Raw genomic sequence first — 27,168 nt, forward strand, 5'->3', positions numbered from 1 at the left:
TCTTCTCCGCAGAGGACAAATTCAGCATTCCGGAGGAGATTCGCAAGCAGAAACTATCCAAGTTTGCCAAAAAGTACATGGTGTGGCAAGCGATCTGCTCTTGCGGAAAGCGGAGCGCCCCCTTCGTGATGACCGGCACGGTAAACGGGCAGGTTTACCTTAAGGAGTGCCTACAGAAGCGCTTACTACCACTATTGAAGCAGCACGAGGGCCCGACCATCTTCTGGCCGGATCTCGCTTCGTGCCACTATTCAAAGGACGTGTTGGAGTGGTACGAAGCCAACGGGGTCACCTTCGTGCCAAAGGAAATGAACCCGCCCAACGCGCCGGAGCTTCACCCAATAGAGAAATATTGGGCGATTATGAAGCAGGCCCTCCGGAAGAACCCAAAAGTTGTCAAATCGGAGGCGGACTTCAAGAGAAAATGGATTTCTGTTCAAAAAAAACTACAACCTGACGTTGTACAGAACCTTATGGACGGGGTAAAGAGGAAGGTACGAGCATACGGGCTTGGGCTCGAAGTATGAATAAAAAGAAAATGCCAAAAGTTGTTTAATAGTTTTTATTTTACTGTCTAAAATTTTCAAAAGGATCGGTCTACTGGGCGAATTTCTACAGCGTTTTTTCCGTGATGCAATTTGATGTGACACACCCTTTATGCCTAATTTGGTTTCATTTGCTTGATTAATTCTCGAGTAATGCAGATATTTGTGTTTCATTTGTATGGTAGCAAGGGTAGCAGATTCCATGTCAATTCCCAAAACCATCCTGGCCATCAATCATGGCTTGGTCACCGTTTGCGTTGGATCACTCCTTTTGACCACAAAACCGTTAGACCAATCCCACATGGAGAATTAGTGCATGGTTTAATTCATTAATTCGTCGTGCGGCACTCGTACATCGGGCTTCTTGTTATACCTAGCTTTATTCAATGCTTTCAAACGGTTTTTGTACAATGTTTAGCTGCTGATCAATCAAAATGAGTGACTGTCGTCGACGATTCACATTATTCCGTCAACACTTTCTGCAATTGACCTGCCTGAGCGTAGGATATATTTGATAATCAAGTGGAAAAAACAAAGCTCACGCAAAAAATGCTATGAGTGTATATCGTTTCATAGAACAAGCTTCAACGATAATTTGAACTATGGTCAAAGTATTACGCATTACTTTGTTAGAATATCAAAGTCAAACCTAGCATGTTTTCGTTACAATGACCAATCGATTAAATCGCGATAATAATTCAAATTAGCTCTCTTCGTTGCACTTCCTGTGATTATCAGATCCTGTGTTGAACTAAGATGAAAATAATTTAATTCCTGTCAATTCTCGGACAGTACACCCAACGTTATGAACTTTGAACTTGACCATCCACATGCTGTCCCGAGACTTTAAACGTAAAACTTTTATATGATCATCACGTTTAACAGCTGCTGCAGCATCTCCGATTAATATGACGCAACAAAACTACACTTTACAGAGAAAAAATAGTGATTTTCATTTCAAGGCAAACAGCTTAAACTTTACTCTTAACCGGCTGTGTACATGCATGCAATCGATATAAATAGGAGGGAGTCTTATAATACAACTTCCAGATAACGTTCTGAGCCGCGCCGCGTTCACGTGTGAATTTTACTGGAAACTAAAAAGTGCACTGAGAAGATGAGGGCAATTTTGATTCTAAGCGCCTTTTGCGCAATATCTTGTGCCTCGGATTTCGTGGATAATCCCGACGTTGAGCTGCGTAAGTGGAAATTGTTATGCGCCGAATGCCGCCACAACTGCGAAGAATACGTGATGATTGTCTTAAATTGGAGATTTTGTTATAAATTAGTTGTGTTGGATGAGTACTACTTTCGAGAATTGTAAACTGAGGGAATCAGAATTTCCTATGCTTGAAATGATTCAAAAAGTGAACATGTTCTGTGATGGAATATTTACCGTTTTAGTAACATCGGTGAATGTTTTCGAATATGTGAGAAAAATATGATAAACTTTTTGTGGTAGAGGTTGTGGGTTTATGCCTTTGCATGCATTGACGTTTTGGCGAATCTTTTATCAGCATCGCGATCGTTTTCAACTTTGTTCTAATGCCCAAGGTGATCATGAACGCATCCCAGGCATTTGAGTTAACATTTTAACAAGAACAATTTATTTTCGTCGATAATTACTCGAATTGAATTGATCGAAAATTATCGTGCTATACAGTTTAAATTCTGTTGTAAAAAAATCGACCTTAAAAAAGGCTTCAAAATTTCCGTAGAAGCCGTTCGAATGATCCTAATGTCGTAGAGAAATGCTCTTTTAATTTTTGGGAAAAGAGAAAAGTCACAGAGTGCCAAATCAAGTGAGTGAGACGAATGGTTTGGAACAAACCAAAAACAGACTGACGTTTGCCTTGAAAGAGTTGTGACTCAGCGCATTGTGGTGTAAAGAGTACAGAGCTTTTGAATGGTGATATTTGGGTCAAATTCGACGGATTCTGGCCAATGCTTCTAGACACCGAAATAGCATTTTACAATAGACGAATTTTATGCCAACTCGACTGGTCATTGGCAACTCCATCTCAAACTGCAGTGAAACGTTGTGGGCAGAGATGCCAACCTTCCTGATTTTTTAGGGCTTCCCAGACTCTTTGGCATGTTCCCTGATATCCTAACAAACACTCAAGTTAACCTGATTTTTCTTAAATGATCCTGTGTTTTTTATTGATTTTTATGTTTTCTACTTTATAAGAATAAAAATTATCCGTAACCGTATAATCCCGTATAATTATTATATTTATAATAAGATTCCTGTTAAAGTTTTCCTGGTTGGAGATGATAACTGCCATGAAAGCTTACGGTCGGCACTTGAATAATGCTTACTATTTCTTTTTTTTATCATCTATCTATTCTGAAGCGATTCACGTTATCGCAATACAATATCAACATTTATAAAAGCTTGAAGTTGGCGTGAAAGAAGGATACTCTGGGTGAAAAAAAATTCTTGTGGTTTTTTAATGCTCAAAACACGTATTCCTGACTAACCATTTGTGTATACATTTCCTGGTATTTCTCACAAAAACTAATCATTCTAATATTTAATCATCAGACACAGTTTTTGTTTAATACTTTTCACAATTTGCGAACTTTGGGTTCTCTATTACGTACAATATATACTCAAAATTTTCATTCATAATTTTCATTTGAACAGTACGTTTAGTTCACATTTTAATCCGTTATGATTTACTTTTGAAAAGGATGATAGATCTACGGACATTTGGCAGATTCTATGTGTATAGTAAATAAATGAAACCGTTCAAAAACCGTACAAGAATACGAAATATTTTGATACGTATTCGAACACACATATTCAAAATTTGACTTACAGCCCTGGATGATGTTCCGCAAATGATCACGAAGCTTAACTCATTCATGAAATCATTACGATGTGTGGGTTGCACACCCTTTGACCGAAAAACTTTAGATGAATTGCATCTTGCTCCATAAACGCCACGAGAAAGCCGGATGATGAAAACCGGTCATTCACGACAATGGACAGCATAAGAATACCTTCCACAGTTTTTGAGAAGAAGACGATCATATTCTGGAAGGATAGATTTTTAAAGCTTCATGAAATATGGCGAAACAAAACTATGGATATAAAATTAAATGAATGTATGGTTTACCTATAAAATCTATGCTTCCCCCTATATTTCCCCCGAAAATCGGCACAGACTTTCCGGACAACCCAGTATGAGCTATCCTGATTTCGTCCTGATTTCTGTTTTCATTCTTCCTGATTTTTGAAAATTATAGTTGGCAACCCTGTTTGTGGATGTTCTGTTCTGTTCTTGTTTTTTAAGGGACTTTAACCCATGGATCATTGGTGGCCTTGGTGGTGGATGTAAATTACAAAACTGCGCAAAAATAAACCGCGTTGATTTCAAAACCCGTGTAAAAATCTAACAAACAGTGAATTATAGGTCTAAAATGTAACCCATATTCTAACAATTGATTTACTGTATTTTTTTTGCATGCTACAATCATGATATCGATTTCTCCTTTTAATTCTCAGCTACTAATCAGTGATACAATACAAACTTATTTCGTGAAAAGTCACATCAATTAGCACATTACATCTGTTTACACTGGAGTCCCTTTTAACGCGGTTGGTACGTGCCGCGCAAAAAACCACGTGAACTCCGAAATCCGTGTTAAAAAACCGCGTAAATGCCGAAATCCGTGTAAAAATAAATCGCGTAAATTTATAAAACAGCGTAAAAAAGCCGCGTGAAAACAAACCAAATTTCCTTCCCAAATTTCAACAACAAGTTCTGACTCAAAACTTCAAAATTTTGGTCAAAGAATGAAAAGTAGAAAATTGTTTGAATTTTCATTAAAATTATAAAAAAAAGACTTAAAATGTATTCGTCAGAACTTTAGATAACGTTAAAATATGGACTTTTTTCAAACATGTCAACATCCCTTATATTATTATTATAGTGCTCCCTTGGCCGAGTGGTTAGCGTCATAACTAACATGCCGGGTGTTCGGGTTCGATTCCCGTTCTGGTCGGGGGAATTTTTCGTCAAACAAATTTCCTCCGACTTGCACTGTGATCACGCGTATTCTAGAGCTTGCCACTCAGAATGCATTCAAGGCGTGTTATTTGGCATAGAAATCTCCACTAAGTACTAATAAAAATGACGCAAGTAATACTACGTTGAGACGGCGAAGTTCCTCTAGGAACGTTAGTGCCATTGAAGAAGAAGAAGAACATCCCTTATAGCTATTGAAATCATTTTTGCAAGGAGACTCTTGAAAACTTAATAAAAACTCGTAACATTTTGGTGTGCAATTCTCAGGATTGACATGTTCTGGACATGTTCATAAATAGAAAAAAAGGTGGTAGAACATTGTCAATCGCGAGAATTTATACACAAAAATTTTACGAGTTCAACATTAGAAGTAATTTAAAAAAAAAATGTAAAAGTTGTTGTTTGAAAAATTATTTTTCTGTAGAAGTGCCCCTGTTTCGATGTGTAGATGACTTGTTAGTTTTTGTAAGAGCTATTCATATATTTTCTCCAGAATTTAAAAAAATACTCTCTTGAGAACAATGTATTGAATTATGTGTTATTGCTCCTTAGTTCGTTCCATCTTTGAGACGTGCTGTGTAGTTTGAAATCCCATTATAGGATGCTTAGTATAGGAAGGATTAAAAAATAAAAAAATGTTTTGGAGAAACTATGATGCTTTGACGTCTTACGAGGAACTTTGTCTGCTATCTGACGTAGCTCTTCTTGAGCAACGACACAAGAATACTTCGAACCGTTCTGTCGGTTTTTTGCACGCTATTTCTGGTTTTCGTCCAGCTCCTGGTTTGTGGTCCACTTCCATCCGTTATCTTTGGAGGACCTGTGAGACCGTCGAATGATGTATATGACCCATTCCGGTGTCACGTGATAATGTTTTGACTCATTAAAAACAGGTCTTTTCTCGTTTTCATGTGTAAATCACACGATTTCCAAAACGTAAACGATGTCAAAGTAAAATTGAGAAAATTTCCTAAAAGAATCATCACTTGGAGAATATTTTATAGTTCAATTCGCTTGTTGTCAGTCCAACACTTTTGTGATGTGACAACACCTGTTTGTTTGCAGTTTCCGGCTGTTGAACATTAATGTTATATATTCAGTTTCGTTTCAAAACATACAAATGAACGTTGCTCTATGATTAGTGAACAATAGATAAACGTAGATTCTACAACATAGAATATAATCTTGTTTCGGCTTCCGGTTTGTTGATAATACACTGCGTTTCATAACTATAGATCCACTCATTCTTTCTGAGTTTCAAGAGATATGTAAGAAGTCGGTTGAATTGAAGTATATAGTGTAGGATGTAATAACTATCTTCATATATAAGACCGGCCTTTCAATTTATTGTTGTGTCCAAGCGTGAAACATTCAAAAAACTAAAATTCCAGGGTTTCAAAACTATAGAACCAGATGGAATAACTCTCACTCCTTTACAGAATTAACGTCTCATTAATTACAATAAGTTTCTAATTCGTAGGTCCTCTTCAGTTTTCAATCAATTTGTGAAGGAGTGAGAGTTTTTCCATCTGGTTCTATAGTTATGAAACAGTGGAATTTTAGTTTTTTTTAATTTTTTCGCGCCTGAACACAACAATAAAGTTCAAATGGCCAGAATATTAAATGAAGATAGTTATTATATCCTACAATATGTACTTCAATTCAACCGACTTCTCTCATATCTCTGGAAACTTAGAAAAGAATGAGTGGTTCTATAGTTGTGAAACGCAGTGTAGTTCTAAATGACAGGCGGACTAACCCAGAAGCAGGGGATAGTAACTTCAAGCAAAAAAGTGGGACCGATTCGAGATTGCTTTTAAGCGGACCTTACACGGTCAACTTTATTGACAATATGATGACATTTGAGAGCATAATGACAGCTGAACATGGCCGACGACACAGAAATCCGGATTTTCTGATTTTCGAGCATCAATATCGTGACATTTCATATAGATGCATGATGTTGACGTTTTACCTCACGGACTTCCAGACTGAGTTGCCAGATATGCAAGCGCACATTTAATTTTTGTTAGTCTTTTTTGCGATTGCAATTAAAATTTATAAACTACTGAAATTGTAGGAATCATAAATGGAAGCTTTTGGTTTGGAAAACCGATACTTTGAATAGCAAAATAGGGTATCTTTCACGATACAAATCAAAACTTCAAAGTAAACTGACAATGTGATGGTGAGAGAGTGGAAACTTAACAACGTTTTAGGAATTTTTTAACGTTGAACTCGGTCATTCTTTGCGCTAGTGAGCGGGTTGTGTGTTTCTTCACACTCCGCTATAAAATTTGGAGAATGAGAAGATCTGGGAAAATCACAGATGAAAAAACATCATGTGTTAATTCAAGCTACAGTAGAATCCCGATTATCCGCGGAATAGTCGGGCAAACTCACCGCGATTAACGAATATCGCGATGACCCATTAAAGGACAAAAAAATGCAAACATGAAAAGAGATGTTTCAACATAAAAACTATGTTCTATCAATACAAAAATCAATCAACTATCCATTTATAAGGTCGTGTACACCAGTGGCTAAATAATGTAAAAGCCATGACCACAACAAAAGAGCATAGGAGGCGATCTGGCGTAGTGGTAACATCCATGCCTCTCACGCTGAAGGTTACGAGTTCAATTCTCACTCCCGACATTCTTCCAAAAATATGGAAGTACAAGTGACGAACCAGCCAAAATGAGTTGAAAATCACTATAATACAGATAAAAAAACAAAACAAAAGAGCATGGGCCTACCACTCACTAACAAATTCCGGAAAGGCCTATTGATTTACTATGGAACTCGCAGTCACGAATAATTCGCAGGGCGGATCACCCGCTCGCGGATAATCGGGGTTCTACTGTCATAGTCTCATTTATGGAATAAAAACATTTGCTTGCAGATAAAATAACTTGCATATATTTTCGCAAACTAAAATAATCTGGCATCTCTGAAACTGAAAGGAACAGTCTGTATTTGTGAAACGAGTATTATGATGTATTTTTGAGAAGAAAAACCGAATTCTAAAGTGTAAATTATGAATGAAAATTACCTTTAACGAATCAAATAAGTACTCTATGTGAATGCAAATCACTTTTTTTCTGCAAGTGGTGAGAAAATCCAATACAAAAATTATGTGACACGTTTAATTGGACATTTTTGTAAACATCGAGTTCGGGGACCAAATTATGGCGCCACATTAAAGTTGCCACCAGACACTGAGTTATGTTGTTATTTATGTCATAATGCATATGTCATAATGCATAATGTCATAAGCAATGAACACACACATTTATTTTCCACTTGCAACAGTATTCACGATGATTGGATGGATGAATTTACTACTCCTACATACATCTAGTACGACTATTGTCAGGCGTATATACGATTTACTACAGACAACCTAAAAACGAATGGCGGAAAACGTTCTTGATAATTATGATAATTATTATAGATTCTTGTAAATACATGTATGTTTAGAATATTACGTTAAAAATTATTTTTAAGTCAGAATATTTCCGGTTTTAAGAAAAGTGAAAGTTAAAGTTGATTTTTTTTTTATTTTTAACTTTTAAGAACGAAAGATTATCTGTTTGCCGGTCTTTTGAGTTGTTATAAACATAGTGACAAAATAAATTAGTTCAACTTCGTCATTCAATTACACTTAACTCAAAACTGTAGACATGAGATTATGAACTTCACAAACCAAGCTGCCAAGTATGCCAACCCAGCAAACATTAAATCGTATAACTATCGTAAATAGAGCATCGAATATCTGATATTTTGGGTGGTATATGATGCGCCTAAATAGCATATACAGTAAGTTACCTCTAATCCTCGACATACCGAGACACTACTCAGTGTCGCATTAGAGGTGATTGGCCTGTAATTGGACATTCACAATGATAGTGGTACACTGTCGACGTCTTGTGGCGACTTCCAATCTGGGGCCATACTTCGGGTACCAAACTCGATGTTTACAAAATATCCAATTAGAGATGGAAAAGTCCTATTATTTGTATCCCATTACAGGTCTGTCCAATTAACTAAATGTCGAATTAGAGGTAACTTACTGTACATGCAAGGTTATCAGGCAATACCTAATAACATAATAAGTCTGTTGTCATACGATTCATCACTGCCATAAAAAATGGCGGAAAATATTAAAGTAAAATGTTCGGCCCGGGGAATCACCATTTTTGTATGTATATAGAACCTTTATAAACATTATGTTTGTACAAATAGGAATTAATCAATTGATTTTCAGGGATATAAATGTTTGATATGAGTGGGGCCACGCTTATAAAATTGCTCCGATGGGATTTAAACTCCGGTTGTTATGATTATCAAGCCGCAGCTATCTCGTACGGCTACCTGAAATATGATTCTAGGGCAATTAAAGTTCTTACATATGATACGAAAGAGTTGCACTCGGATACTTCATTCCTGATTGTTTATTGCGCTTTAGTGGAAATATCGCAAAATTTATATAGAAATGGTTAAATAAAATTCAGTACTACATGTTTCAAGTAATCAAATAACATGAAGTAAAAAATTTCATTCATATTTTAACAATTGAAAACTGCCTTCGGGCCTGCCCAGCAAACATTAAATCGTAAAAAAAAATCGAGAGGTTGTATCAGAGACACGACCGCTTAGAACGTAGGACTACGCAATCTTTTTTCTTTTGAAATTTGATGGTTTATCATTTCGAATATTATTTGCGAATACGTCGAAATTTCATAAATAACTCTTTAGTAAAAAGTTCCGTTGCCCCTGAAAATGTTTAATGGCTTGCGTAGTTTTGTAGACTCATTTCGAGAAGCAACGATCATGTTTTGCCCTTGCGAGAACAATACGCTATAATCATATGTCGCAATTCGTTTCTTTATATCAATGCACGCATTGCACTGAATATTAACGAGTGGCATCTTCCGTGCATCGCCATCGAAGGCGAATGAACTTTCTGAGTTTCAAGTGTCTATAATTCAAAAGAAGAAGAAGAAGTGCATCGCCATTCAACAAGCATCAAACACGCGTCTAACAGATGCTTTGTTGTTTCGGCACAGAAATGTTTTGAGAATTCTCCTCAGAGGAGATGCAATACTTATACGCTAGCGACAGCTTACACACTATGCAAGGGTGGAGTTTACTTCGCAATTTTTTTCTTTTCTGTTCTAGCGGCTGCATAAGTTACCCGTTGTTGACAGCTCTGTTCGGGAAAACACACAAATGGACAGAACAAATGTATGGAAAAATGGGAATGCTTCCATTTTTCATCAGTTTAAACCATATACAGACTATGGGATTGTAATGTATAGCATATCAAACAAAAAAAATCTTAGAAAAATTTCCAATTCGATTGGTATACAAAACGTTTAAATCCGTTCGTAGCAAAAATAGTTAATAAAGTTAACTTTATTTCATAAAAAGTGACCTGTTTTCTGATTTGGCACCCTTAATGTAAGACGTAGTCCTACGTTAAAAATCTAAAATTGGAGGCGATATACATACATCTAAGATACATTACTTGTATGATGTGTATAACTGGCATATGCATATGAAATTGGAGGCCATATACATGTATATGGGGTATATGATGTAGTAGAAACGTTAATTATACGATTTATTATTTTCTAGGATGTATGTATATCGCCTCCACGTTTGTATGTATGGGCTGGCTAGGCGCATCATATACATGCAATATATATTAATCATACTTGTATGTTTGTGAATATAATCCTCAAAATAAAATAATTACACTGACCCTTCATTTCAAACAACTTATACAGTTACCAAATCACGCAATAAACATCAAGAATTGCTGGGAATATCTTATCAATATTCGTTCAAATTTAAAAATGTGCTTAACTCCAGTTTTGTTGTCAACTTTTATGCATTCAATTAAATCGTACGATAAATCTATTATTTATTATATATATATATATATATATATATATATATATATATATATATATATATATATATATATATATATATATATATATATATATATATATATATATATATAAATGGAGTGATGTCTGTCTCTCTGTCTGATTCTTATAGACTCGGAAACTACTGAACCGATCGACATGAAAATTGGTATGTAGGGGTTTTTGGGGCCGGGGAAGGTTTTCGTGATACTTTGAGACCCCTCCCCCCTCTCTTAGAGGGGCTGCCATACAAATGAAACACAATTTTTTGCATTACTCGGAAATTAATCAATCAAACGAAACCAAAGTTGGCATGTGAAAGTTTTAGGGTGCAATAAATGTTTCTATGATGGTTAGACAGTCCTTCCCCCACTCAAAGGGGGGGCTGCCATACAAATGAAACACAAATTTCTGCATTACTCGAGAATTAATCAAGCAAATGAAACCAAATTTGGCATGTGGAGATTTTAGGATGCAATAAATGTTTCTATGGTGTTAAGATACTCCTTCCCCCTCTCTTAGAGGGGGCTGCCGTACAAATGAAACACAAATTTTTGCATTACCTGAGAATTAATCAAGCAAATTAAACCAAATTAGGCATATGGAAACTTTAGGGTGCAATGAATGTTTCTATGGTGGTTAGATACCCCTCTCCCCTCTCTTAAGGCCCATTTATACGTTGCTAGTAGCTGACTTGACAATGAGCAGCTACTGACCCGGTGGACTCGCTTGACAATTGGTTGACTCGCCTTGTCCGTTCACATAGTGTGAGCTGCTGGCGAGAAACTAGATACTACGGCACGGGTTTACCTGGGATGCCAGGCGATTTTTCAAATGTCCATCAAATAGTCAGAAACAGCAATCAGGTCCGAATTTGTCAAATGATTGGTCCGAAATCGACTTCTTTATTGGTAGTTTTCATCTTAGGTTTTCAGTTGAATGTATCATTACACAATTTTATAGAGATTACAGAGCAGTGTTGAGAATAACACCTGAACAAGTGGAAAAACTGTTGAATTTAATTGCTCCACAAATACAACGCCAAGATACACTCATGAAGGATGCTGTACCTGCAAGAGTGATAATATAAATGACATTGATATGCCTTTCTTCTGGAATATTGTTCAGATTGTTGTCGATATTTTTTAGAATCTCGAAAGCATCCATAGCTAAGATAATTCCGGAAGTATGTGATGCTTTAAATGATAGTCTAGAAGACTTTTTAAAATTTTATTCACACGCGTCAAAAATTAAAATAATGAATGAAAATGTACTTTTTTAAATCGAATATGTATTCTGTTTCTTAGAACCTTACTTTTTTTCGCAAGTTGTGAGTGAATTTTGAATGAAAATTGTGCCTGATAATGATTCTATATTAGACATTCTCCAGAAAACTATCTCAAAAAGAAAGCGTGCCCCGCCAGCGTGCAAAACAGAATAACAATGATTTCGTTAAGAAACTATGAGGGTTTTATTTGTTTTTCCAATAATTTTCAAGTCTATAAATATCTTCGCATATTTTCAAATATCTTAAAAATAGAGACATTTCTTTACATTTGGCATCCCTGATTCGAACGCTAAATTCTGTTTTTGACGTTTTGAAGCATGCGAGTGCGAGTAAATTCAAAAAACTTTGAAGTAGCTCGCACGCCGGATCACACATGACAATAACTGGCATGATGTGTTCACACGGTGTGAGTAGCTGCACTGCAGTAACTGACTAGACCGACTCGTATGCTTGCTCGCACCGTCTGAACCCGGCTTTAGGGGTGGCTGCCATACAAATAAAACACAAATTTCTGCATTACTCGAGAATTAATCAAGTAAATGGGCGGGACGAAGTTTGCCGGGTTAGCTAGTTATATATAAACATAAACATTCCCACCTTTCATCCTTCATTAAACACCTCGTAGCAGAAATCTGTCAGAATGCATACACTCTCCTACGAAACATAGTGGAAAAAAATATATTCGTCGATGCAAACAATCAGTGAAAAAGGAGACACTTTTCGACGAGTGATTTGTATGAAGTTCCACTGCCGTGCCAGAAGACTGAATGCCTCTCAAATAAAAATTTAAAACAGGTTCTAAATGACAAAAAACGACAACGGTCAACGGTCAAAGTTAACGTTAACGTAAACGTCCTCGTTTAAACGCAAACAAACACCCTTGCACAGGTACGCGCATAGCACATGCCATGTTCTCAGATTTCCGCGAAAATTTATAGTTTTGTTAATATAGTATAGTTTTGTCCTATGTTACTTTTTGACAATTTTCACTTTTCTTCATAAAACGATGTTTTTATGCCTAATATTCTGGAAAAACACAAAAAAAAGTTATTGTTTGTTCCCAGCTTTTAAGCTTAATTGTCCCATGTTGATATTCTAGGCATAACTGTCCCGCCATCTTTTTTTCGTAGATCCGTAATGAATGAATCGGTTCAAGCATTAGCATTAGCATTAGCATTGAGCTAGTTGCACAATATCGTAGGTGGTACGAATTCAGAACTGTTAAGTTAAAAGTTAGCCTCCATCCGTTGCTGATGATTTGTAATATCTCTTAGATGAAGACATGCTTTCTCCAACAGTTAAGAATTGTCCTGGCCACGTCCTTGCAACTGCTAAGGAAAGGGAAGGAATGTTAGTCCGATATTTACTTAAGAGAGATGCAGAGAACTCTACAACATCTCATAAATATCTCGGGAATTTAGGAATGTATTAGTAGGGATGGTAAGCCATAGGATACACTCAGCCGGTGTTACTGGCGTAGGTTATTGTTACTATAACTATAACTATAACTATAACTATAACTATATCTATAACAGTCATCTGATTGTTGTCATGTTGATAGCTATGCTGTGCTTTATTGATAAAAAGGTAATCTGTGAAAGTGAAAATGCTTTAGTTAACTATATTGTACACACATACACACATACATATACACTCAAATTATTTTTATTGTTTCTTAGTTTTCGCCAAATGATTATGTGCTCTATAATGTTTTGTAAGGCATACATAATTCTGCATAGTAGATATTGAACACTTAAGTCTGATACATGTTTTCACAAATGTTTTATTGTAATGGAATTTTACACAAAATGTAGATTTAAAAATCCTATGTTCGGCTCTCGGTGAACATAACTCTGAATCCATAATTTGATATTGAAATAAATTAAACCAACACACAACCCTCGCAAATATCTGAACATTAAATATTCAAATTTCTCAGGAAGAAACACCTTACAGTTGTAGATCGGTATTTTGTTTATTAATCTATATGACGGTTTTGTACGCTGACAACCGATTTTAGGAGCCAGTTCTTAAATAACAAAACACTATAATTGGTCATGCCTATTGAAGAAATTTAAAAAAAACCTGGCATCCCTGAATAGCAGAGCATTAAGACCCATTTATACGTTGCTAGTAGCTGACTTGACAATGAGCAACTACTGACCCGGTGGACTCGCTTGACAATTGGTTGACTCGCCTTGTCCGTTCACACAGTGTGAGCTGCTGACGCGAAACTAGATACTGCAGCATTGGCTTATCAGGGGTACCAGATGATTTTTCAAATGTCCATCAAATAGTCAGAATCAGCAATCAGGTCCGAATTTGACAGATGATTGATCCGAATTTGATCCGTATTCGTCTCAGATTTTCAGTTGCATTTATTTTATTTAGTTGCTCAATTTTATCGCGAAATACACGCTGACCGTGTTTAAAAACACTTTGTGCTGAATTTCTTCGAACTGAAGGTACTATCCGAAAAAGCAGAAAGGCAAAAGGATTTGGGCCAGGAATTGGATGCAAGGAAAAGGAGCCTGAATTAGTGGAAACACTGTTGGATTTCATTGGCCCAAAAATACAACGCCAAGATACACTCATGAAGCATCACCAGCAAGAGTGAAATTAAAAAACGACATTGATGTGCCTTTCTTCTGAAATATCGTTCAGATTGTTGGAGATATTTTTTTAGAATCTCGAAAGCATCCATAGCTAAGATAATTCCGGAAGTATGTGATGCTATAAATCGCAGATTTTTTTGAATTTTATTTATTTCGCCTTGCCAGCACCAATTGTGAAATGAAAATGATAGAAGATTTACAGGTGGAATGAATACGCGTCAAAATAAAGTAATGAATGAAAAAAATGTACTTTTTTAAATCGGATATGCATTCTATTTCTTAGAACAATACTTTTTTTTGCAAGTTGTGAGTGAATTTTGAATGAAAATTGTGTCCGATAATGATTCTATATTAGAGATTCTAAAGAAAACTATCTCAAAAAGAAAGCGTGCCCAGCCAGCGTGCATATCAAAATAACAACGATTTCGTTTAGAAAATATGAGGGTTTTATTTGTTTTCCCAATAATTTTCAAGTCTATAAATACCTTCGCATATTTTCAAGTATCTTAAAAACGGAGACATGTCTTTACATTCGGCATCCCTGATTCGAACACTAAATTCAGTTTTTGACGTTTTGAGAGATGCGAGTGCGTGTGAATTCAAAAAACTTTGAAGTAGCTCGCACGCCGGATTACACATGACACTAACTGGCATGATGTGTTCACACGGTGTGAGTAGCTGCACTGCAGTAACTGACTAGACCGACTCGTATGCTTACTCGCACCGTCTGAACCCGGCTTTAGATACACGCATACACGTATATACACCGATCGAAGTCGAGATGGAAAATGAAAGGTGGGAAGATTTTTTAAATCTGTGACGTCACAGATTTTGTTTATGTTGTTACTTTTCTTATAATAGTCCACTACATAGGAAAAGTGTTTTTATTAAAAGTAAAAATAAGCGAATGAAATTATTTTTTTTCCTAATTCAATGCTAGCGTTCAAAATCATAAGGGCCCGACATTTTAACAGAAACTGAAATTTCAGTATTGTTGAAGTGTTCTAAACTCAATTTCATTTCAATTTTAATTCTTGTTACGTCGACCAAAAACGTAAACGAACGAAGACAGAGTCACACAATCTTTTGCTCCTTTGAAGGATAAACATTTGACAGTGCATGGGGAAAAAAGGTTGCAAGTTTTTTCATGTAAAATGAACTTGAAAAATAAATTTAATTGACTCCGTATGACTTAAATTGAGACGAAAAGTTTTCCGTTTGAGTCTCAGTTTTAGACGACTGAAGTTTTCAGCACCCTAATTGTGAAAAAAGTAAATAAAATTGCTGACAAAAGTCAAACTTCCATGAAGTTGCCCTAGAATCCAAACATAGTAGACATTAGAATACTATTTCTGAAATTAAAAAAAAAATTAAACATTCCAGTTCGTGATATGTTCTGTTTTTTTTTCATCATGCGAAAAATATGATTTGGAAATCTGCAATTAGCTTCCTCCTTCAACGTTATTCGTTGACAATTTTGTACCATTTCAGTTACTGACTGGTATGCCTGATATGTGAACTGCCTATCTTCCTGGCTACTAACACAATCAAAGTTCAACACAACCAAAACCCGTGAATCTTCCCACCTTCTATTCTTCATCTCGGATCGAAGTGAAGCAAGTTATATGAACAAAAACACATACACTTTTGTCGTATCCCCCGAAATAGTGTAAACTAGAGGTGTGCAATCCAGCTCATCATGATGAACAGCTCAGATCAGCTCAGCTCATCTAGAAGAGCTGTTCTTTATGAACAGCTCTTCAGCTCAGTTGTCAGAGTCGACATCTGGTGGCGACTTTCAATTTGGTCTATACATTTCCGATATTTTTACTGAGACTTTTCATTATAATATAAAATTGTCTTCAAGAAGAATTTTTTGAGATTTTTTCACCGCCTACAAACAAAGTGTTTTAGACTAATTTAATACACAGATTTTAATTTTCATTCATAATTTGAATTTTAAAAACGTGCTCATTCTGCCTGAAAGTCAATTATTATTTTTGGCGCCCCCTAAAACAAAGCCCAATTCCGTCAACCCGAATATAACAGTTGAAAAGACAAGGAACAAATGAAACTGAACTGATATCATAACACGGAGAGCGAGAGACGGTCAGTTCATTTGAATATTACAGCTCACACACTCTCTTCAATTCTACAGCTCTTTTCTCTCCTTCATCATCATCAAAGTGAGCTGAAGAGATGTTTGATTTTTTTTGCGAGCTGTTCCGCGTCAACTCACTTCAAAGAGTCGATTCTTCGGAACAGCTCATGAGCGGATGGCACATCTCTAGTGTAAACCATATGAGAGAAAGAGTGGAAAAAAGAAAGCTTAGCTGTGTCGCTGCCGCTCAGTCCGGTAATACCAGCGAATCCTTCCGTGGTGATACTATCGCTGCGCTCTTATGCAAAATAACACGAGAGATGTTTTCCACAAAATAAAAAATCTTCTCCAAAATACAAATATGTACCCGTCGAATAGAAAAAATGACACCTCTTGATACAGAGCGCACGACGATCAAGAGTCCGATACACATAGTTGGCACCAACACAAGTGAAGAATGCGAGCCGCTTGAAGTGACAAAATGAGGTTGGGGCCGCCTCGCACCGGATTTTGCACTATTTTCCCTTCATGGAAATTCTCCCATGGGGTTTCACTCTTATCGCACTCCAACGCACAGCAATCACACGTAATCCTTGAATCTTTTTAACACTAAAAATCAAACGACGCAAAAACATGTTTGTGCATGTCGAACGGAACCATACACCGAGAAACACAAAAACGCGTCCGCTCTCGTTGACTGCTTGATTGACTCTCCCCGTAATGAATGAATCGGTTCAAGTACAAAAATTTTATGCCTTTTGACGTGGGACTACGTCTAACCGGAATATATGGAGGGTAAAATGAAAACCTAAACACAGAACATGCAGGAAAAAATGAAAGATTTCGAATGCTTATAGCTCGAACATTTCGTACTGGATAGGAGAGATGTTTGCATCACTTGATAGGGAATATTTCTACGCATCTATCGCAACTAACAAAATGTTGTTTTTCATTAGATAAACAATTGAATAACTGTAAAATATTAGGCGTTATCTAAACGCCCTAACTGCATCGTTTTGATTGACCCGATTTACGGTTTCCCTAACACAGCCATCAAAACCAAGCAGCCTTGGGGAAATCGGCATTGCAAATACATGAAAGTAGGGGGACTTTTGTTCTCATCGAAAAATGTTCCCTAACACAGACTTTAAAACCAAGCAGCGAAATCGGCATTGCAAACACACGAAAGAGCCTCGAGGCGAGTGAACTGAAAAGTTTAAACCCTCTTAAAGCCAAAAAGAAGAAGAAGAACACACGAAAGTAGGGGGAGCTTTTGTTCCCACCGAAATGTGTTCCCTAATAGAGATTTCTAAACCAAGGTGCCTGGAGAAATCGGTATTTCAAATTCATGCAAGTCGGGGGTATTTTTGTTCCGACTGGAATGTGTTTCCCTAACACAGACTTCAAATCCATGGAGCGTGGGGAAATCGGCATTGCGAATTTATACAAATCGGGGGTATTTTTGTTCCAATTGAAATGTGTTTCCCTAACACAGACTTCAAAACCGAGGTTTCTAGGGAAATCGGCTCTGCAAATAAATGCAAACTGCGAGTACTTTTGTCCTCGCTTGCCTTTGTGCAGAGTGGAATATGTCTGTCCTAACATGATCTTCTAAACTTAGGAACCTGGGAAAATCGTGCAGCCACTAGAAGCGAATGAACTTCCCAGTTTCAAGCAAATTCGAGATTCGAGAAGTATGTACACTTTTGGGATGTAAACTTCAGAGGGAAATGTAAAATAAAATAATCGTTTGATAATTTTTTTTGTCTTTATTGGAAAGATTTTCAGCCTTAGGCTGATTCATCAAACGTTTGATAATTCTTCCGTACATATATTTTGTTCTAGTCATCATACCAAACGTAAAAGGTCCGTCATTAAATTTACTTGTAACGAAGAACAATCAATCACAATAAATGAATTGACTTTACACGGCATTTGTTCATTTTTTTCACTCACAGAGCAAATATATTGAACTCAATTGAATTTGGAAACTGTTTCATTCAATCAAGAATTTAATCAATACAAACGAATGATTGCTAAGCTAAGGTAGTTCCACGTGAACCTTGCGGTTATATCATAGATATAATCCACTAATTTTTTTATGCTAAAAAAAGCTTTATTTTTGTGACGAGAAAACACTTCAAAATACCTGTTTTTCAAACGCTTGTTTCTCATAAATTACAAAATGAAACCTAGTTCTACCCACTGCTCTTCAAACAAGTATATTATTATTCATTTAACGGTATATAGACATAGAAATTTGGTAGGCAAGTGTAGACATAAAAATAGCGAAAACTTAAAATATTTTAAATATGATTATGTAGTTTTTAAACACGTTATATCGAACCAAACCATTTTTTTTAAATTGATGATAAACGGTTCATTATTACTCAAAAATGCGCGAAAACTAATTTTTTATCACCTAGCAGTATTTCTAAACCTTTCTTATGTCTATTTGAGATAATTTTCGTAGACAAACATGATCAGTTTTAAGTAGCGGAAAAGATCTGAAAAAATAGAAGTGAAATTAGTATTAAGGAATCTTCAACAGGTTTTTTTTCTGATAAGGATTCAATTACTGATTTTTTCAGAATTACTTAATTGCAATCATTTTAGACCCAAGGATTCAGTCGGAATATTTAAGAGGTCTTGAACTTGGCAAAATTATTGGACTATTTGCAACGAATCTTCTGAATGTAACAGCTCATCGTCGTCTTCAACACCTGTAAATGAAACAAAAGAGACGAAACAGAATCAAACCATATACACGAAACTCACGAAAAAAAAACTTTTTGGGACTATTTCGACGAAGTGGGAAATGAAAATAATAGTTATCGTCGCGTTCGGGGAAAAAATCCAGTTGCTAACGAAATCGATGAAATGTGAAAACATTAGAATTAGAATCGATCGCAATCACGATCCTTACATTTGGTGGTCATTAAAATCTAAGCAGTCAATCGAGGGCTAGAGTTTATCTTTCAGCTCCTTGCAGTAGTATTATTACGGATACTGCGGATACTGTTCTCTGAAGTTGGCCTGGTGTACGAAGCAAAGTAATTGTTTTTTATCATCAACTCCTGAAAGTTTCCTATTTATTCATCATAATTTACCATTGGGTAATTTTGAGTACTGTTCATAAATAGATGTTATGAGTTAATATCAATTTAATTTAAAGAAAACTGGCATTTCAGTAATCAAACCATATTTTTAAATGATTTTGCTTTGCTATGGTAGCAAGCTAATGAGCTATTTTGTTATGATTTATGTTGTGTTAATGAGAAATTGTGGATTTTTCCCATATCCGATATCCGGCCGGATAGGCCGGATATCCGTTTGAACTCTAGTATCAATGTTTATTTTATGGTTTATATGTTTGACTTACTTTATCTCCAAACGGCCTCTGGATTCCTCTGCTCTGAATTTTGTTCTTAAAACATGTTTATGTAAAAAGTTAAAAAAATGCCATAATAATACCAAGTGGAAAGGCCGCCCAAAAATATGCATGCGTATTTCATAAGAGAAATTGTCGGGAACTGTAATACAAAACAATCCGTACATTGCTTTCCCACAAGTTCCTTTCTATTAAAAAATAATGAAAAAAATTCAGGTAAAAGTAACACGAATCGATATACATATTTCCTGAAAGGCTTCAATCAGCTAAATGTATCGATTGGTGTCATTGTTTACCTTTATGGAATGTCCATTAAATACAAATTCAACCATGTATCGATATGCGTCGGATATTTCCAGAACTGAATCAATTCAACTTTATTGATTAGTTTCGTTATCCAGATTGAGATTCAAAATGAAAAATGGAAATTTATTTCAATAAGTTTAAATGTTCAAATGCTTTATTTCTTTCCGTTTCAACTAGGCCAGTACTTGTTGTGAAAATGTGAAACATAATATTATTGAGTTTTGATAGCACCTATTCACAAAACATTTAGAAAAAGATCAATGCTGCCCCATTGTATGGTACATATTTGTTCAAAAACTTACTAGAAACATTTATTTGAATTATTTATACTCCAAAAACTATTTCTGCATTGTTATATTACTTGAACAATTTTCTTTCATTATTTCATGAAAATAACTAAAAAATACGAATTACCCAAATTACTACATTTATTTCAATTCTTATTCGATCAAAAAGGTGAATAAACAAATCCCGAGTCACGAAAACGTTTATTCCTTTTATATGAAAAACATCTGACAGCATACGGAAAAAAGACAGCATAAGAAAAAATGTGCAAGATTTTTTTTTCAAGCAAAATGCATTCGAAATTGATTGATTCCGCACCACCTAGATTATTACTAGTGGTTATTCCAGCGGGTTGCTACGATTGATGCTAAGATCGTTAGGAAAATCTCAAGAAGAACTGTCAGTGGAGAACCCAATTCAACGCAAAACAAAAGGAAAATGTCAATGGAGAACTCGCTATGTTTGCTTACGTCAGTTCAATAGGGGTTCAATTTGGACGTCACCTAGGTGGGTTATTCAGATAACCATATAAATTATCTCCTAAAACTTGATCTCAAATTTGGTTCTTTGGTGCCAATTAACCTCATTGAATAGGTTTATTGGTAAATTTTCTAATTTTGTTTTTGTTATGGTTAGCTTATTGAACATTAACAAAAATTTGGCAAGTAAATTCTTTTTATCTAACACTTTATCTAACTTCCTTGTTTCCAAAAACAACCAAGTGGCCCATATTGCCCCATTTCACATAAGTCCAATGCGTCAGAGCACATGGGAATACAAGATACATAGTCGCGAAAACAGATGTATCAAAGCACCGTAGTGCACATGTTTGGCCGGCATGACCCAGCGCGTCAATGTGATGCTGTGATATGAGTTTTTAATGATACGTCTTATAAACCGGGACAGTGAACAAAGTAATTACACGTTCCGTCATTACCGTGCATTATCAAAGATACCGATAGTTGCACAAATAGTGATCCCCGATAATCGTTCGATTAATCGATTAATCGAATACTTCCTACAGAAATCGATTATTAATCGAACGAATACTGCACAACCAATAATCGAAGCGAACGAATAATTTACGTCGATTAATCGATTCAAACCCAGAGAGACTGACGGCGCCAGTGGTTGTGTGGTTAGCGTAACAGCCTCACAATCCGATCGGCCTGGGTTCAATCCCAGCTGGCGTCGTTGGGATTTTCTGAGGCGAAAAATCTCTGGTTACGTCTTCCTTCGGAGGGGAAGTAAAAGAAGTTGGCCCGGCTTATGAGTTGTTGAGTCTGATAGGTAGGAACAGGTGGAGTCGCCTCCCTGATGTCGGTGATTGGCACTGAAGTGGCGGAAATAGGCCGACGAAAAATAAGCGAAGATAAAAAAAAAAAAAAAAAAAAACCCAGAGAGAAAAAAACGTACGGCCGCTTCAGTTTTATCATGAAAATCAATCATTATCTTTGACGCTTCCCTAAGTTCGTAAACGAAGCTCAATGCCGTCAACGCGAATTGAGCTTCGTTTACGACTTTATGGGAGCGTAAAAGATAATAATTGATTTTCAGGCGGAATGAACACTTTTTAGATTCCATATGGCTTTCTAGCAAATGAGAAATATTAGTCTAATTAATTATTTCTCTCAGTGTGACGATTAATCGATTAATCGATTATTTGGGGCGATTAATCGTATCGAATAATAAACTACTGAAAACTATTCGATTAGCTGATGAACGATTAATTTCAAAATTCGGGGATCACTATGCACGAATCAAAGCACCGGACAGTAAACTCACCTCAACGGCATGACATTCACCAAAAACGTGTGAAGCAACACGCCTGCAAATTATGCAACCATCAAATCCCTATAGTTGATTTAGGTTCAGTTAATTGAGCTGTTTTCTCGTTCTTGTGTCTATCAATTATTAATCATGACACATCCGGACAAACCCCTTCACTGCACCGCCCCCAGTATTCAAAATCACTGAATAAGTGGACGCATTTATCACGTCCACTTATTCAGTGATGCTGCCAGCAATAACGGAGAACTACGAACATCGATACCCGGTTCTTATTACGCAATGTGCTAATAGATGCAGATTTCACCATAAACGCATATGCAATGTGACGAGGTGTGTGACCGCTGCAAGTGAACTGCTGCTTGTGACTGCTGCATGCGGCGAATCGAATGTCGTATGCGAAACCGATCCGCAGTGAAGATCAAACCGAGTTGAACGTTGTTCACCTCCGGCGTAGATTCTGTTGCAATGATCTTTGATTAAAACTTGCTTCTTGTTTTACATTTCTCATTACAGCATCGTATATGCGCATTTGCAACCGTGACGACCCTGAACTTGGACGCTGTATCAAGGATTCCATCCAGAGGCTACTTCCGGAGTTGCATGTATGTTAATGAGAGCAGTGCTGATCTTATTAATATTAGATTTGCAGGGGTCTTATTTTACCGGTGGTCCCAGTTTTAGTTCTCGATACGAGCAAGGTAAATGAAGTTGGTTTGTCCGATTGTGGGTGTTTTCACGCATCTAGTAAATGGAAATCGATTTGTCTTCATGGGAACCACATGTGATCAAGACGAGTTTCCATAAGAACCATAAAGGAGTTCAAATTATTCAAATTTTTATGTTTTTTAACGATTTCCTTCAAAGAGATGATCTGTCTGAAAAATTATCATGGTCTGTCCAATTTTGAAAGAAAAAAAATCTAATTTTCAAGTAGATGTCATTATATTGATCCATCCATAATTTAGGCTTTCTTCAGAATATTGTCATTTCAAAGGTGAACAATACTCGACACAGAGAAACTTTATTTCTGCTTCGCGTGTAGACAACAAACCAAACAAACAATCTGCAGCGCGTCAAGCGGTTGTCATAGTAATCATGTAGACAAACCAACATCAGCGAATCGGACAAACCATGATCAGAATTAAGGTCATTTATAAAAAGTTATCGCGAATGATGTGCGCACTGACACCAATAGAAGGTGGATTTTATAAACCTTCAAAACATCCTAGAAAACTACTGTAAATCATGAAAAAGGCAATTTTATTCATGTGTTTTGGAACATTTGAATAACTGATTTGACACAGGTGCGCTGAACTAGAGCAGTGGACAAACCAAGATCATATTTTCGACTGGACAAACCAACATCATTAAACTTATATAAAAACAGATGTTCTATATCAAAATAATCTAAATGGTGGAATATTACTAACGGATAAAGTGATGCATTAATGTTGATCATTAGCAAGTTGATTATATTCGAAGTCTGAATTTCGGATACCCATCCGATATTGTCAGAGTACCGAAAATGAATTCGTTCTATAATATTTCAATTTATCAACTTGACGTTATTTTTCTTTTTGATCTATATTCGAGCAATTTCGTGAAGTTTATGCGAAAAGTCTATAGCACAATATCATAAGATCATACCAGCCATTCCATGCCAAACCGATATAGTGGTTCCTAGATTTCCATGAAAAATGGTAGTTTTGTTCTTTTCGCAAAACATTAGACCCTTTTTTCATTCTTTTATTAGAGTTCCCATTTCCATTTTAGGGTGGTCCGAAAAATTATTTTTTTTCCACTTTTTCACAAAAATGACTTTTTTCAAAAATTCTCTTTGAACTTTTAAACCACTGAACCGATTCAGATGATCGGCATGTCGAATTAAAGCCAATGAGCTAGCCTTTTATGAAAAAATAATGAACTTGCAAAAGCAATGGATTTTATTTTCGTAATTATTGATTGTATCCCGATTTCAGAGATGCTGTTTTATTCAATATTGCTTCAAGAAAATGACTAGCTTATTGGCTTCAATTTGATATGTCGATCATCTAAATCGATTCAGCGGTTCAAAAGTAATTTTTGAAAAAAGTCATTTTTGGGAAATTTGGAAAAAAAATATTTTTCGGACCACCCTAAAATGGAAATGCACCCTAATAAAAAAAAATATAAAAAAATACGGGTCTAATGCTTTGCGATGAAGAACAAAATTATCACTTTTGACGAAAATCTGAGAACCACTATATCGGTTTGGCATGGAATGGCTGATACAATATAGTTTATGGTCGGTGTTCAGTCAGACCGGACCAAGTAACAAAATAATATAAAAAGAGTTAATAGTATGTTTGCTACTATCAAGAATTTCTTAGCCTACATTATACTTTTATCAGATCCCATTGAGGTTGAAAATAGCCAGATTTACGGCATACATCCAGGTTTTTTATACGCGGTTATTTTTGCGCGGTTTTTTTACGAGGTTTTTTATACGCGGATTTTCCAATTAACGCGGATTTTCCAACTAACGCGTTTTTTTTACGAGGTACGTATCCCTCGCGCAAAAAAAAACCAGGGTGCAAATTTATTTTGACTGATCAACAAAAACTGATAATAGTATGCCGTCAGAGTGAACCAAGTGCATACGACCATAGCGACTAGAGAGAAGCCAGGTTTTTTTTCTGAAAACCACAAAACGGATGGAATTTTCAACAGAAATATTGGATTTCTCCGCATCAGATTTTTTTCTTTCGTCCGTCAATGAACAAGGAACATTAAGTAATATTGAAACATAATGCATATAATTTTCAAAGGGTATCGGTTCATGGGTTATCGAAAAGTTGATCGAATATATTTTTATATCTTGTTCAGATAGAGTGGACTGAGTGCCAAAGAATAAAAAGTTGTAGATACTAAATTTTTCATGATCAATTTCAAATCAAACCGTGGTCTCTCATTTACTACAAGTACTCTTTCTCAATATCACGCTAACCCGTTTGTCATTGAAACATATATTTTTAGAAAATCAAGAATTGTACTTGAAAATACATACTAATTAATTATTTTTGGGATGTAAAATAATGTTTCAAGCCAAAACACCGGTTTGTGTTATTGTATAGGTAAAGTGCAGGAAACTCTACAGTTTAAAATCCATGTTGATTGCATACTGAATAAATGACGAAGTCTTCTCAAAATATTTTTTGGTTCAGTCAGAGTGGACAATGTACACATAGCCAGTCGTTAAGCCCTCTTGATTGACCTTGAAGAGTTTTTTTTTGTAATAATATAATTACACGACCTTGTTAAAGAGTGCTGTAGAAAAACAATTGGGGAGAATTATTGAAAGCTACTGAAGCTACTCAGCTTCAAACTTTGAGTTCAATTTACTCGAAATATAATTATGTTACTTAGTTATTTAGTTCTTTCTGACTGAACACCGATCATATAGAAACTGTTCAGAGCATCAGTAAACAACAAAATTCATAGTACCTATTATTTTTTTCTTCATATGAATTGAAATTTTGAAAAAAATCAACAGAATGGTATTCAATCGATCGGATTTCCCGCCATCGACCCGTTTAGCCAGGAGAGTAGCTACTTCGAGTACAAAAATGATCAGATCTATGGATCGCTGCACATCAAAAATGCCAAAACGTACGGAATGAGCCGTGCCCTCATCCGAGACGTGCGTGCCACCGCTGAAGATGATGCCTTCCGAATGGAGGTGGATGTAAATTTTCCGAAACTGATCACAGAGGGGAAATTCAAAGGAGAAGGTCGCTTCAACTCTATCAAGGTTACATCGAAGGGATACTTCAATATCACCACTTGTAAGTAGCGTTGCAAAGTTGCAATTCGAGTTCAGTTGTTATTATTCGATAATTACCCAGCAAATGTATCTACTACATGGAAAATAACTGGTAGTACCACCGAGCGAAATGGTGAGGAATATATGTTCATAAATAAGTTCGATATGACTCCGGAAGTTGGTGATATGAAAATCTACGCTACTGGATTGTTCCCCGATCCTGGTTTGAGTAAGAACAGTACGATTTCAAGTTCTAGATGCATCATATAAGCAATTCCATAATTTCAGATCAAGTAGCACTCGACTTTGTGAATCAATACTGGCCGGCTCTCTACAAACAGATGCTTCCCGAAACACGACGATCCTGGGAACCAATTATGCTCGAAGTTATCAACAAAATGTTCGACAGGGTCCCCTATCGACGACTGCTACCCAAAGCAGAATCTAGTTAAATTTTCTTTCAAACAATTTTTTGTACTGTTGTTGAATAAATATGATCCTTAAATTTCGTTTAATTCTGAGTTTTTGTAAAATTTTTATTGAACAACAAAAGAAGAAAATTATCATTATTATAGGTGCTTTTTTGTTTCTAAAAATACGCTACTCAGAATGATTCTGGTATTCTGCATAAAAATATGAATTGGTATATAGTATTTTATATGAATAAATTCGACACACGTTACTCAGCATACATAGGACTAATCTAGTCACAGTACATTCCGCAACGTTGATTGTATTGCGAGTGAAAAGAAAAAAGATCTATCCGCGCGGTTTTCTAAAAAAAACTGAAAGAATATGTCCGTCGCCAATTATTGTAATGCACAGCGCAACTTTTCTACAAAACTACGATAACTTGGAACGTCACTGGAAATGATCATCCCACCATCGATGTCCTGCATTCGAACATTCCAGCTTCCTGTTGTACACTTCTGGATGGTTTCAGTCTCCATAACCTAACGCAAATCAACAAAGTTATGAATATTAACTCTCGGATCCTTGACTTTGTGCTTGTGAATGAAGCTGCAACCCCGGAATGTTCTTTTATTGAAGCTTCAGAACCCTTGATCG

The 27,168-nt window shown here is 36.0% G+C and overlaps 1 protein-coding gene across 1 annotated transcript; it reads left to right on the forward strand.

Annotated features, from left to right (window-relative positions):
• Positions 1-1,583: 1,583 nt before the first annotated feature.
• Positions 1,584-26,615, forward strand: LOC129775970 (putative beta-carotene-binding protein). Its single transcript, XM_055781272.1, has 5 exons — positions 1,584-1,744; positions 22,812-22,900; positions 25,831-26,122; positions 26,183-26,329; positions 26,389-26,615. The coding sequence occupies exons 1-5, from the start codon at positions 1,663-1,665 to the stop codon at positions 26,550-26,552; spliced, it is 774 nt and encodes a 257-aa protein (XP_055637247.1). The 5' UTR covers positions 1,584-1,662; the 3' UTR covers positions 26,553-26,615.
• The last annotated feature ends 553 nt before the right edge of the window (positions 26,616-27,168 follow it).

Source organism: Toxorhynchites rutilus, chromosome 3 (assembly GCF_029784135.1).
Source record: "Toxorhynchites rutilus septentrionalis strain SRP chromosome 3, ASM2978413v1, whole genome shotgun sequence".
Classification (NCBI taxonomy): domain Eukaryota; kingdom Metazoa; phylum Arthropoda; class Insecta; order Diptera; family Culicidae; genus Toxorhynchites; species Toxorhynchites rutilus.